General features: G+C 40.3%; 2 protein-coding genes across 4 annotated transcripts; one reads left to right on the top strand and one right to left on the bottom strand.

Moving 5' to 3' along the window:
• Positions 1–7,336: 7,336 nt before the first annotated feature.
• Positions 7,337–10,249, top strand: LOC135593470 (probable receptor-like serine/threonine-protein kinase At5g57670). Of its 3 annotated transcripts, XM_065083554.1 has the most exons (11): positions 7,349–7,606; positions 7,684–7,793; positions 7,874–7,971; positions 8,054–8,199; positions 8,279–8,701; positions 8,797–9,051; positions 9,133–9,290; positions 9,373–9,452; positions 9,524–9,659; positions 9,741–9,890; positions 9,976–10,249. In XM_065083554.1, the coding sequence occupies exons 1-11, from the start codon at positions 7,462–7,464 to the stop codon at positions 10,096–10,098; spliced, it is 1,824 nt and encodes a 607-aa protein (XP_064939626.1). In that variant the 5' UTR covers positions 7,349–7,461; the 3' UTR covers positions 10,099–10,249. The 3 variants fall into 3 exon arrangements, with proteins under 3 accessions (XP_064939627.1, XP_064939625.1, XP_064939626.1); XM_065083555.1 differs by having other exon boundaries at positions 7,337–7,606; positions 8,797–9,290; positions 9,741–9,885; XM_065083553.1 differs by having other exon boundaries at positions 7,347–7,606; positions 8,797–9,290.
• A 257-nt stretch (positions 10,250–10,506) lies between these two features.
• LOC135593471 (zinc finger protein CONSTANS-LIKE 3-like) lies at positions 10,507–11,968 on the bottom strand. Its single transcript, XM_065083556.1, has 2 exons — positions 11,152–11,968; positions 10,507–11,056 (listed from the first exon to the last, which is right to left on the bottom strand). Exons 1-2 carry the CDS (start codon positions 11,902–11,904, stop codon positions 10,721–10,723), a joined length of 1,089 nt encoding a protein of 362 aa, XP_064939628.1. The 5' UTR covers positions 11,905–11,968; the 3' UTR covers positions 10,507–10,720.
• Positions 11,969–12,997: the final 1,029 nt, after the last annotated feature.

Here is a 12,997-nt window from a genome sequence, read left to right as displayed (position 1 = left end):
CACTAAGCTCCTTCCTTAAGGAGAATAGGAACTCTCATCGAAAGCCTGTACGGGCATATAAGGTATCAGTAACCCCTATTCCTCTATCAAACCTAAATAAGGACCTATCCACTTTCCTAATAAATTTTCGTACCCTTTTAACTTCTTTTAAGTCATATATCTTGTTTTCTCTTTATGAGAGATGACATTACTCCAAAAGTAAAAAGATATGTATAGATTAAATGCCAAAGGAGACAAAGAATGATGAGATAGCACTTTTGGTGACCAAGGTTACCATGGAGTTAGATACAGGTCTAAGTTCTTATGATCCTAGGGAGCAAGAAGAAGCTGATTGTTCTTTAGGAGGCATTCGATGATGTTCTTTCGAAGGTCCCTTTATGTCAAAATAGAGATACCTACCTAATATCTTAAGAGACATTCAACAAGACCTAAACTAAAGTGGATATGAAGCTTTCTCAAAAGTAAGAAAAAAATACTACAATTAATAGATTAGATAAGAATATTTTGTTATTATATGTACGATGCTTAATCTCGAGTGAGGAAGAGGGTCAAAAACTTGTTTAATATGTTTTACTTTAGTTGGAACCGTAAGGTACCTTGTAAAAGGTCATTATGAATTATCTCACTTATATTTTGTATGTGCTTTATTATATTTTTATTTTTTTACAACAAACTCACACATTAGACACACAAGCTCATCAACTTATTTAGTCATTTGACAAGAATTAGCATGGTACCCTTCAACTTGCAATCGACAGTTTTCGAGGAATAAAAGGAATAAAAGGCTATCTAAAAAGTGTTCCATGCGAGTGACAATCCTCGAAAAATGTCCTATATATATGTGAAGGGGTTTATGGTGATTGCAATTGTATTCCTCGAAAAATTTTTCGAGAGTATTCGGAATACAATTGCAATCACCTTTGTCGAGAGTATTGGGTAGATTAGAGGACAAAATTCATCAGGTTAAGTTAGGACTCCTTATGTTCAATTCAAAAATTAACAATGATAGCCTTTCCAACGAGAATGAGAAGAAAATTTTCATCTCTCAAAGTCTATACCTTACCCTTCTTAAGCAATTAAGTGAGGTAAGGCAAAGTGTATTTTGATTAATGTTAGATATTATCACATCTTAATATATGCTCATAAATGACATAATCTTATTTATGAGAGTAAAGAGATCCTTAAGCTCTTTACCCATTATTATAGAGATCCTTAAGCTCTTTACCCATTATTATATTGATTTGTAATATAATCACGTGGATCCTAGGGTCACTAAGACTAATTGGCTAGTTATGTCGGAGCTCAATAGTGAAGAGTCTTTATTTTGCTTAGTTTTTCAATCTTGATAAAATTTGTGATGCTATTTTTAATATGGATTTAGAAAAATGTTTGAGGCTAATGATTTTGACCAATTCCTTTCTTAATGTCTTCCAAACATATTATGAGACCTTTGCTATACATATTGATTGGATTAAAATGATTCTCATCTTTATCACTAAGTTAAGTTATCCAATAGAGATCAAACATTATAGGCTAATCTCATTATATAATATGTCAATTATGATACTAGCTAAGGTTATAGCCAATAGGGTTATGACCCATATCTAGAAACTTATCTCACCTATGCAACATGGATTCGTTAAGGATAGTATACATGATAATATCTTGATTACTCAGAAACTACCTTATTCCTTCTATAATTTGCAAGGTAAGAATCCTCTTGTGATTATCAAAATTGACCTAGAGAAGGCATTTGATAGAATTTCATAGTCAGCCCTTAGGAACTCTCTTCTAATCATGAAATTCCCAATTCAATTTGTCAATTGGGTCTAATCTTATATCTCTTTTCTATTGTTTCCTTGTGAGATTAATAGTAAAAGATCTAAATATTTTAAAAGCCAAATAAAGGTTAGGTAGGATGACTCTTTATCACTCGATATCTGATTGACTCAAATCTTAACTCAATTGTTCAATGATACTGTTAATCGTAGATTAATTATCCCTTTTAAATTTGACCTCAATTATAAGATTAGTCATATCATGTATATTGATTGTATTCTATTGAGATTTAAAGCAAATATAAAATTCTATTTCATGATCCTTAAAATATGTGTTATATGAACCTATGACAAACAAATCAATCCACTAACAGTCACACTACTCCTTTGATATGCTCTTTGTTAGGATATAGGGAATGTTTATTTCCCTTCAAATATCTTGGAGTTTCTGTTCAACATAACTCACTTGGGTTTGCATAATGATATTTTCATTAAGCAATTCATAAAATTAGCAATTCATAAAATTAGGTAGTTGGGAGGGTTAGTACCTCTCATAAGTCAGTTGCTTGGTATTGATTAAATCTATCTTAAAATCTATTCCTCTTTACACTTTTAGTATAACTTGGATACCTACCAAGGTTCTTCGTAGAATTACCAATTTGATTAATAATTTTATGTGACAGAAGAGAGATAATTTTACAAGTTTGTACCTTAGTGCTTGGCATACAATCATTGTTCTCATAGCTCAAAGTGGTTTTAGTTTTTTTAATCTCAATTACATCATGTTATCTTTATATGCCACTTGTGTACAAGTATATATGAATAAGAAGAATACTTTTTGATATCGTGTAGTCCATGCCAAATATGAAGAGATGTATCGTTGGGGAAACAACCATAGTAATAACATTAGTTAGTCATGGAGACTCTTTTTGTATGTATGTGGAACCTTAGGAAGCGATTTATTAAACTGGTTAGGGATGGTTCCAATACCAATTTATTAAATAATAATTGAGTTTTTAATTTTCCTCTGACGATGAAAGCCTCATTCAATAATCTTTCATTTGTTGAACTTTATGAAGGTAGATGATTTGATGTGGTCTAATAGTTAAAATATTTCACGAGAGGAGTTGTTTCGCCCTATTATAGTTAACATATTGAGAGGATTTTAAATTACCTCATGTCCTAAGGATGACACAAGGATTTGAAAACTAAACCCAAAAGATCTTGTTTTCACAAAATTTACATACAAATTCTTTAGAACCAAAGAAAAGACCCCTTAACTTTTAGAATGGTTACAAATCATTTAGACCATTGGTGCATCTCCGAGAGTCCAAATCTTTTGCTAGAAATTATATCATAAAAGACTCCATACAATTGATAGATTATGAAAGTTAATCATCCAAGTCTCTTCATTGTGTCATTTATATGAAATTACACCCTAAATTATCAGACACATTTTTTAGGAATATCAATTTTCTTATCCTTGGTTTCCACAGCAAATAATCCATTTTTGCACGTGAACTCTTAGGTAAAATAGAATTGGACTAATAAGTGTTTTTTAACATACTTGTGGTCTATAGTTAAAGCTTTTATTATAAAATTATTCAAGCAAGAGAACCCAGGAATATGAGCTCAAATTATCACTGCTACTAGCTATGTTATTAGAAAATTCAACCTAACAAACTTATAACAAACTTAAATCTTGACAACCTAGTTTTTTTTTTTTTTTGGGAGAATTAGTCAAAGGAGCTTTCAAAATTGTAAAATGTTAGCATCGGGGTTATTGTTTGCGATGATAAGGGATCATATAGACTTGCTGTAACATCCCTCATTTCTGAATTTTCGTATAAGTTTCTTGTTGTAATGTAAGTATCTATTTGAAATTTGATAAAAGAGCCAAAGTATGAATCTGAGAACTTATTCATAAGATTTAGGGGATTTGTTCAAAAAAAAAAAAATTTTGAGGACCTATATGTAAACCCTAAGGACCTAATCGTAAATATAATAATACAAGGACTAAACTGTAAAATACACAAATCTTCTCATTTAGGGTCAAAATTCTCAAAGGCAAGTATTCTAATCCCATCCTACAGAATTATTAGTCTTTGATCTCATATTTATTCTGAATTATTCGAAAGATTTCAGCCTAGAACCTGATATTTCTCTTGATAGATACAAAAATCATGGATCTGAAATTTTTTAGTAAACTGACCACTATATATTGTTTCAGCCATAATTTTTAGCACCAAACATAGATTTAGGCAGGACCTTATTTATTTGAAAGTAGACTCTTATACCTTCCTTTTGACACTGATTTTGAAAATTTTGGACTCCGAATACTTATCCAAACATCTATTTCAATTGAGCCTATGGATGCTGCAAAATAGGGATCAAAATTTTTGACCTTTTGATACTAAAATACCTATAAGTCCCTATTGGAAATTTTTTTTTGTACCAAACTGATTTCATTTGAAACTAGACTTGTAAACCTTTCTTTTGATATATAGATTGAAAATTTTGGAATTCAAATGCCTATTCTGCTATCTATTGATTCTGCCCTATGGATTCTGCAAAACAGTGATTTAGTTTTTTGACCTTCGGTCACTAAATCAATGGTAACTCCTTGTTGGAAACCTTGTTTCATATGAAACTTATTTCATCAGAAAATAGATTGATTTATCTTTCGACAGTAGTTTTCTTAAGGGTATTGGAGCATAATTGATAATCTGAAGTATTTGTTCAATGTGCCTCTTGAATCCTGACAGAAATCGAGCTTTGGTCGATTTCACGTATTCTGTTTCATTCATTTGGGAATAGATTCCATTCAGTCCCCTTCGTTCAATTGAGGCTTATGTTAGTGCTTGAATTTTGGTTTGCTCTTGCCTATAAATTATTTACATTCTTGAAATATTTTTGTGTAACGTTTATGCTATATCGCATTGACACATATAGGCACATGTATATCCCATTGTTCCATATTTGCTTTCGATATGTGCCTATTCTAGTTTCATTCCTTTGGATATTGAATTCATCTAACCTTCTTATTTGAATTGAGCTACATATGATTGCTTGGAATCCTGGTATACTCTTGCTTTCATTTCATTCCAAATCTGAATACATTTGTGAGAGATTGTTGCTTGCATCGTATTGACTCGTAAAGGCACATATACGTTTTGTTGTTCCGCGTGTGCTTCCGATATATGCTATTCATTGTTCAGACTGCCCTTTTGTACTATGGTGTTGTGGGATAATATGAACCTTTGCCAGAAATGGTAAAGGGAGTTTATGCATAGAGCCTGCGATGCTCTGTCGGCCCCCTCTGACTTCACCTAGACATGGGTGGATGGAGCTCCTAGACATGGGAGACTTCTGTTTGGTGGTCATTCAGAAATGGATGAATCACATTCTGTCTGTGGTCCCACTACACATTCTGAATGTTTGATATGATATCCAGAGCTTTGGTTATGTGTTTCTGTACATGCTTTAGATAAGAATGATATGAATGTAACGTCAAAGACGACGTTTGAGCTTCTGTTTGGTATTTGTAATTGATATGCTCCGAAATGTTCCATACGCCGTTGATATGCTCCGGAACATTTCATATGCCACTGATAAGCTCCGAAACATTTCATTTGTTATTTATATTCTCCGAAATGTTTCATTCATCGTTGATATGCTTTGAAATGTTCCATACGCCGTTGATATGCTCCGGAACATTTCATATGCCATTGATAAGCTCCGAAATGTTTCATTCATTGTTGATATGCTTCGAAATGTTCCATATGCCGTTGATATGCTCCGGAACATTTCATACGCCATTGATAAGCTCCGAAATGTTTCATTAATTGTTGATATACTTCGAAATGTTCCATATGCCATTGATATGCTCCAGAACATTTCATACGCCATTGATATGCTCTGGAACATTTCATACGTCATTAATAAGCTCCGAAATGTTTCATTTGTTATTGATATGCTCTGAAACGTTTCATTCGTTATTGATATGCTCCAATTACTCTATGCCCCATATGTTATGAACCAAATATGTTTGATTGAAATGACAATTGTGATTCTGCACCTATTGATATTACGTCTATGAATTCTTATATTCTGCCTTGCATTTTGAAACTTTATCTCTTTGGAAATTGTCCTCTTTTGACATGGATATGTTAGTCACTTGCTGAGCTTTATATGCTCACCCCGTTGTTATATAAATTTTTCAGGATAACTTGTCGCTTGCTTAAATGTTAAGATTGGGCTGAGGCAGTGGAAAGCTAAAAGATTTTGGGCGGATCTTTATTAGTATATATGTTTTTGTTGTATAAGCAAACGCTGCATCTAATGAAATATGGACGATGAATCTAAACTTGTGGATTTTGTATAAGTTTAATAGGACCTCTCATGTTTAAGATTCCGGAATGTTAAGTTTAATTCGTGTAACGATATGAACTTATGGTAAACGTTGGTTTTATGATTATACAGACTCCCACACTTGTGAATTTATGTTGTGATTATTATTTTGGTGAGTTGGGTTCAGATTTTATAAATCATCAAGCGATGTGTTATATGTTTATGAACTGCATAGGGTTTATAAATTTGTGAATTTATGTTGTGATTATTATTTTGGTGAGTTAGGTTCAGATTTTATGAACTGCACAGGGTTTATAAATTTATAGATTATAAAGGTGAAATTTTGATCTAAATATTTTCTTAGTGACCTCAAATGTTAGTTTGGATCCTGGATTGATTTATTTTCTTGAAATTTAATATTATCGATATTTTGAGGGGCGTGACACTTGCTGGCCTCAAGTATCACTAAGCATTAACTCTCATTATGGGAGATCTCAAATTCCTTGGCTGATATAATAAGTCATTTTTGTTTTTATTTTTTTTAATTCTCACTGTTTTAGAGAAGACAACCAAAAAGCCAATTGGGCTGCAACTTAAGGTAGATTATATAGAATAGAGACTTTGTTTTTTAGAAGGAGAGATTTTCTTTAGATTTAGAATCCATTTTGTATGTTGACATATATTTTTTTTTAAAAATATATTAAACATTTGAAGTGATAGAAGCTGGTGAATCAATTATCCAAGCAAATTGAATCCTAACACGAGTGAGATATTGCTAAAGCCCTAACTTGCTTGATACAACATGAAAATCTTAATGAAATTAGGTTAGGTTGGCACATACAAAAAAAAAAAATCAATCATAGGCACACTAGACCCACCATTCCTTGCATGTCACCGAATCATAGAGTTTTTACATGAAAAGTAGACATTGGCCAACCAATGATGATTGTTTTTGTTTCCAAACACTTGTCGTCTCACATTGCCTCACTTGTTGGCAAAGCTTTTATCATGTCATATGTTACACATAAAGAGCATGAAGCAGCCTCTGAGGCGGACAAGCTCAGGAAGAGTTAAAAGAGGCCGATCAGTGATTTCATGGGCCACACGCTTTAACTTCAGCAGCAAGATGAATCAATTTGCAGACCTTTGCTTCCACCCCAAACCTCCTCCTACCAACCCCCATTACATGCAATGTAGGCTAAAACAGGGATGGAAATGAAATGGCTGTGTGGTGGCCTCCACAGTCTGTCATCATCCATGCACTCCTCCCTCTGCTCTACAAATCTCGAGCCCCAGAGCAGCATCCTGCCCTCGTTGAAGTCTGCGCCCTCCAATGGAATCGGTTCATGAGAGTGCACCAGCTGCTAAGATACTTGTTGGAGTCTCGCTTGATGCCCGAGCGAGCTCACAGCTTCTCTCATGGGCAGTCACAGTAGCCGCTCGACCAAATGACACAGTTATCGCTTTGCATGTTCTTGGTTCGTTCGTTTTAATTGATGAAGGGTTCCATCGGCCAAATTTATACTGGTTTGTAATTCCTCTTTTTTTGTAGCAGTTCGGAAAGCAGAGAAGAGGCTGAAGTCGGAGAGAAGTAGTTTGCGACAGGCTCAGGCATCTGTGATCTCTGCTGTTGGGGAGTTCGCTGGAGTCTGCCAAACTAAGCGGGTAGATTGATGCATATTGCTTTTGCATTGGCTTTTAAGAGGGATTCTGTGAAGCGTTCTGGATGCTTGCACTTGTCTCAGGTGACGTTGGAGGCAAAGGTCAGGACTTGTTCGAGCGTTGGAGAAGGACTTGCCGACGAAGCGGCACTGGTTGAGGCCAACCTTCTTGTTCTCCGCAGGTCAGGAATCCTCCTAAACTGCAGCGTCTCCTTTCTCAGTGCATCGAATGATTCTAATGCCTTCTTCTCTTGTGTGGAGTAGAAACTCATTTGAAATAGTGAGATATTGCCTCAAGAATGCTCCTGAAGGCTGCTCCATTGTTGGTGTGGATGTGGATGTGGATGTGGATGTGGATGTGCAAGCTCTGCCTAGAAAAGATGGTGATGTAGACTCCTTAACATACGATGGTGGGAGAAATCTATTTGTCGGAGAAACGATGAGTCCTTTTCTTCTTGCAAATCACTACAACTTTATGGAACGTTGCAGATAACAACAGTTCCTCGAGCTCGAGATTGACATACAAAGACAACAACAACAACATGGTTAATGCTCTCTCCCCGCTGCGCAAGTTCTTTGGATCAACTTCCAAGAGAGACAGAAGGCACTCTTCGAGCGAAAGCATTTGTGAGAAGGAATCACCTAGAGGAGTTCTGGAAGGGCCAGAGGCAGCGAGCACCCCCGCAGACGACTGCTCGAGTTCGTCAAGCAGTGTCATCGGCCGACGTAGCCACACCAACAACTGGAGGCGGCTATCTGTGGCGAGGCTGTTCTTTCCTTTGCCTCCCTCGCCGGAGGACTCGATAAGCATGGAGGGTGATGCATGTTCATCCTACGCTGAGGAGGTGAAGCCTTCCTGGACGTGCTTTTCCTACGAGGAGATCTCGCGCGCTACAAACAAGTTCCATCCGGGTAAAGAAGATGAATATTTTCTGGTTTAAGATGAACGCAGCATTTATCGACATTGTTGATGCATTCCATTATCTGTACTTCATCTTGGAGATCAGACAACTTGGTGGGGAGAGGTGGATTCGCGGAGGTGTTCAAGGGAAGCCTTCGCAGTGGCCAGAATGTAGCAGTAAAAAGGTTGGCCAAAGGCGAAGGGGACCAGCTGAAGGAGAAGGAGTTCCTGGTCGAGCTCGGCATTCTTGGGCATGTTCGGCACCCAAACACAGCCTACTTGATCGGGTGTTGCATCGAGAACGGGCTTCATCTGGTCTTCGATTTGTCTTGCAATGGAAGCTTGGCATCAGCTCTGCACAGTGAGGCTTTCCCCATTTCCTCGCTCCCTTCTTCTTCTCCATCCTCACCATGCAGTTCTGGATATGACCTGGATGTGTCAGGTAAACATGGCAGGGTTTTGGAGTGGTCGGCGAGGTACAAGATCGCCATAGGTATAGCCCGAGGCTTGCATTACCTTCACAAATGCTGCAGGCACCGGATCATCCACCGCGATATCAAGGCTTCCAATGTTGTTCTTGGCGCAGACTTTGAACCCCAGGTGGGAGCTTAAGACGGTCTAATCATGGTTTTTAGCAGAATGCATCTCTGCTGAAACCTTCATTTGGTTCTTATCATTGCAGATTTCAGATTTTGGACTAGCAAAATGGCTTCCAAAACAATGGACTCATCACTCTGTCATCCCAATAGAGGGCACCTTGGGGTATAACCATAAACCCCTTCACATATATATAGGATACGAGAATTCATGCATGCATTCCTTATGCTGAGCAGGTATCTGGCACCGGAGTACTTCATGCATGGGATAGTCGATGAGAAGACCGATGTCTTTTCATTTGGTGTTCTACTGTTGGAGATTGTTACTGGCAGGAGGCCGGCGGACACCTCAAAGCAGAGCCTGCTTGTGTGGGTGAGTGACCTGACAACTTCTGCCAATCTGATCTTGAAGTACGAGGAAGTATTATTACTTACAGAGCAAGATGTTGATTAGGCCAAGCCACTGATGCAGTCTGGAAGAATAGCTGAGCTAGCTGATCCCAAGCTGGAAGGTAAGTACGACATGGATCAGATGCAAAGATTAGTGGTCACCGCCTCATACTGTGTGAGACAATCATCGATTTGGCGTCCACCCATGAGTAAGGTTTGTGATTCTGGGATAAAAGCTTCAGACTCAAAAAGTTTTATGATTCATTTTGACTTAAACTTGCTGCCAATTGAATGTTCAGGTGTTGGGTCTCCTAACTAATGACCGTGATTCAGTGGAAGCACAGATACGGAGTATTCCTGAATGCCAGGTTGATGAGATGGATGATTACAATTTGGCTACAGATTGTTCCCTCGACTACTAGCCATCTGTTTTGGACTATGATGGAATTTTGTGTGTTGTGTTTTCTTTTTCTTGGAGTTTCTTTCTTAGGTTTTAGAGATTGTCATGTAATTATTATTGGACCAATGTTGTACTGATCGTCTCTTTTATGATGAGCATAGTTTTGAGCTTTAGACTGATTCTCAAATGTTGTGATTTTGAAGATGAATTTTTTTTTTTTTTTTCATAAACAATGGTATCTTTGGACATTAATTTTGAGACCTGTACAGTATGTTATGTTGCTTCCAAGAGCACCAAGAACAGTAGGAAGCTAAGCTGGTCCTCCAAACACCATTCCCCCAGTCCATGCAAAAATAATTCTTGGTATATATTCTGTAGACTCTCATATTCTATTCCATGGCACCAATGGAGTCGAACGAATAGATCTCAATGACCAAAGGGAAGAGGAACCAGAATCTCATCTTCCCTCCAAAATTATGCTTCAATTTTCGCGCCCAGATAAGAGCGTCTATTTTACAGCTTATTTTTACCATAGATATATATAAAATATCGAAGCTGGAAGGGAAGTGACTCAATCAGGAAGAGAGAGAGAGCATTAAGGATATCAGTACGTTACAGTTCAGAGGCAGAAGAAGAGGTTGCCCTCAAAAGGAGGGGACGACGCCGTAGCCGGTGTCCGCCATGAGAGCCGCAGCGGCTGCGGCGGCGGCGGAGTAGATGCGGTCGACCTCCGCCTCGATGTCCGTCCGCTTGGCGAAGCGGCCCTTGATCCGCGGCCGCGTCTCCGCGTACGCCTTCCGCGAGGCGTACCGGATCGTCTTCTCGAACCGCCGGCTCTTCCTCTTCTCCCGGTACCGCATCACCCTTGCCTGCCTGTCCATCTGGGCCGCCGCCTTCTCGGGGACGCCGCCGTGCGGATTCGTCACGTCCGTCGTCGCGCCGCTCCCGTCCGGCACCACTCCCGCCTCCGACGACGACACCTGCTCCGATCCACCCCAGTCACGAAGAATCAGGCAAGACGTCATAAATTAGCAAGAAATCTTTTTCTAGATCAGAGGGTTCCATGAGGTGTTACGCTGTGGCTCATGGAGAAGGTGGTGTGGGTGCTGTACGAGGGCTCGGATGGAGAGAAATCGATCTCGACGCCAGCATCGGGAGGAAGAAACGAAGGGAGCGGCGGGGCTCCGCCGTCGACGCCAGCGGCCTTGCCGTTGACGGGTACGACACTATCCATCTGGTGGAATCGCGCGTCCATCGAAGTAGCGTACTCCAGATCGAGGTAAGGATCCACATCTGAGAAGAAGTAGTCCGCTGATTTAAGATCCGGCGCTCCCGTCAAGCCCTTGGAGTGAGCATGGCCAAGGTTCGGGAGAATCCATGAGGCATCGGCCCCCGCGTCGTTCTCGTCTTCCTCGTTGTTGCCGTCGCCGGCGCAAACTGCCGCGCCGAACGGGAACGCAGCGGCGGCCGAGGATGGCTTGACGTGAGCGGCGAGGGGCTCCACGAAGGGGACGATGGGGACTCGCTCGTGGCGGCGGGCGAGGGGGTTGGCGGAATGGATGTCGGCGTCGCAGGACTCGCAAAGGGCAGCGGCGTCGGCCTTGCAGGTGACGACGGCAGGCGCCTGCTCACACACCGCACACAACCACACGCGCTCGTGGCCGGAAGGGAGTCGGTTTGCCTCGTGCACCCGTGCGTCGCACCCCCCGCACAGGTAGGCCGCGTCAGCCCGGCAGTACAGCAACGCCGCCGCTACCTTGCACGAGTCGCACCTCCGCGCCGCCAGGCCCGTCCAGTACCCTTCCTTTCCTCCAGCCTCGCGTGCCATCTTCTCTTTTTACTTTTTCTCGGTTCTCCTTTTGTTGGGCTCTTTTGCCCTGTGTACTTGCTATATTTCTTGCTTTAAGAGGCGACGACGAGGGGGTCGAGCGTAGGCTCTATCTTCTTGGGTGTGAGAGCAGTCTGCCACCTAATTATCACGCTCTGTTGACGACTTGCCTCTCTGGAATACCTGCTTCTTCACGGCTTGGTTCCATGCGGGACCAAATTTTTTGTCCATTCAGAAGGCAGGTAGTCGAAGGGGTAGCAATGGCATTTACGAACGATCGACTCGAGATGGACTGGAGACACGTGGCATCTCACACACCACGTAAAATAACAGAGACCTTTCAAACGAGAACCCGAGCAATCGCGGGGCCCGCATGGAGCCCCTTGTCCGTTGGGTCGCTGTTAGATATTTTATAAAGCAGCTCCTCTCTCGGGCGTTAAGGTTGTTGTAACCGGGACTTCGAATAGGGTCGCAAGTGGAGGTTGGGCGTTAAGCAGCCCCTAGTCTATTGTTACTAGAGGAGACCATCTATTATACAGTAGAAGTATCATCTGGAAGCTGTACCTTTCCATCTCGGATTGACGAGCCAGATCATTTAATTCTGATCTGATTCGGGTTCAGAGACTCAAGTTTTATGATTTATTTTTATCACTAAAACATGAGTAGTGGTGCAGCTACGAAGCGTCCCTAACTTACCATGTAGATTATAGCTTCGATTCAGTATGCTACATTTGTCTGGCATTTATTCTATCTTTTATGAATCATTTATTCGATAGTTGAACATTTATTCGACCATCTATTTTTGACAAAGTTGAGTAATTGTGAAAGATGGTAAACATGCGTTATGTCCTTAATGTCTCTCTTAAACATGTGAGCTTTTCTTCCTTCGCCGATCCGAAAGGGTAGAAACTGACCCATCGATGAGTTGGAATCTGTGCGGTGGCTCGTGAAGGGCGGAAAGGGTCGCCCGTGATGCGAGAGGTTGGTCGAGGGCAAAATTGGCAGCGTCTCTCCCTCTCTGACGACTGTGCTGCCGTCACCCTCGGCGCCACGGTGATCCACAACAACGTGGGAAACAGATTAGGGGTTCCCT

This window comes from Musa acuminata, chromosome BXJ1-9 (assembly GCF_036884655.1).
Source record: "Musa acuminata AAA Group cultivar baxijiao chromosome BXJ1-9, Cavendish_Baxijiao_AAA, whole genome shotgun sequence".
In the NCBI taxonomy this organism is placed as follows: domain Eukaryota; kingdom Viridiplantae; phylum Streptophyta; class Magnoliopsida; order Zingiberales; family Musaceae; genus Musa; species Musa acuminata.
This window is presented reverse-complemented; position numbering and strand designations above follow the sequence as displayed.

Excerpts from the sequence above, each read along its gene's own strand:
- LOC135593470 (XM_065083553.1), top strand. The coding sequence starts at position 7,462 with ATGGAATCGGTTCATGAGAGTGCACCAGCTGCTAAGATACTTGTTGGA. Across the intron at positions 7,607-7,683 it reads TATCGCTTTGCATGTTCTTG|TTCGGAAAGCAGAGAAGAGG; the intron begins GTTCGTTCGTTT and ends TTTTTGTAGCAG. Across the intron at positions 7,972-8,053 it reads AACCTTCTTGTTCTCCGCAG|AAACTCATTTGAAATAGTGA; the intron begins GTCAGGAATCCT and ends TGTGTGGAGTAG.
- LOC135593471 (XM_065083556.1), bottom strand. The coding sequence starts at position 11,904 with ATGGCACGCGAGGCTGGAGGAAAGGAAGGGTACTGGACGGGCCTGGCG. Across the intron at positions 11,057-11,151 it reads CCTTCTCCATGAGCCACAGC|GTGTCGTCGTCGGAGGCGGG; the intron begins GTAACACCTCAT and ends GGATCGGAGCAG.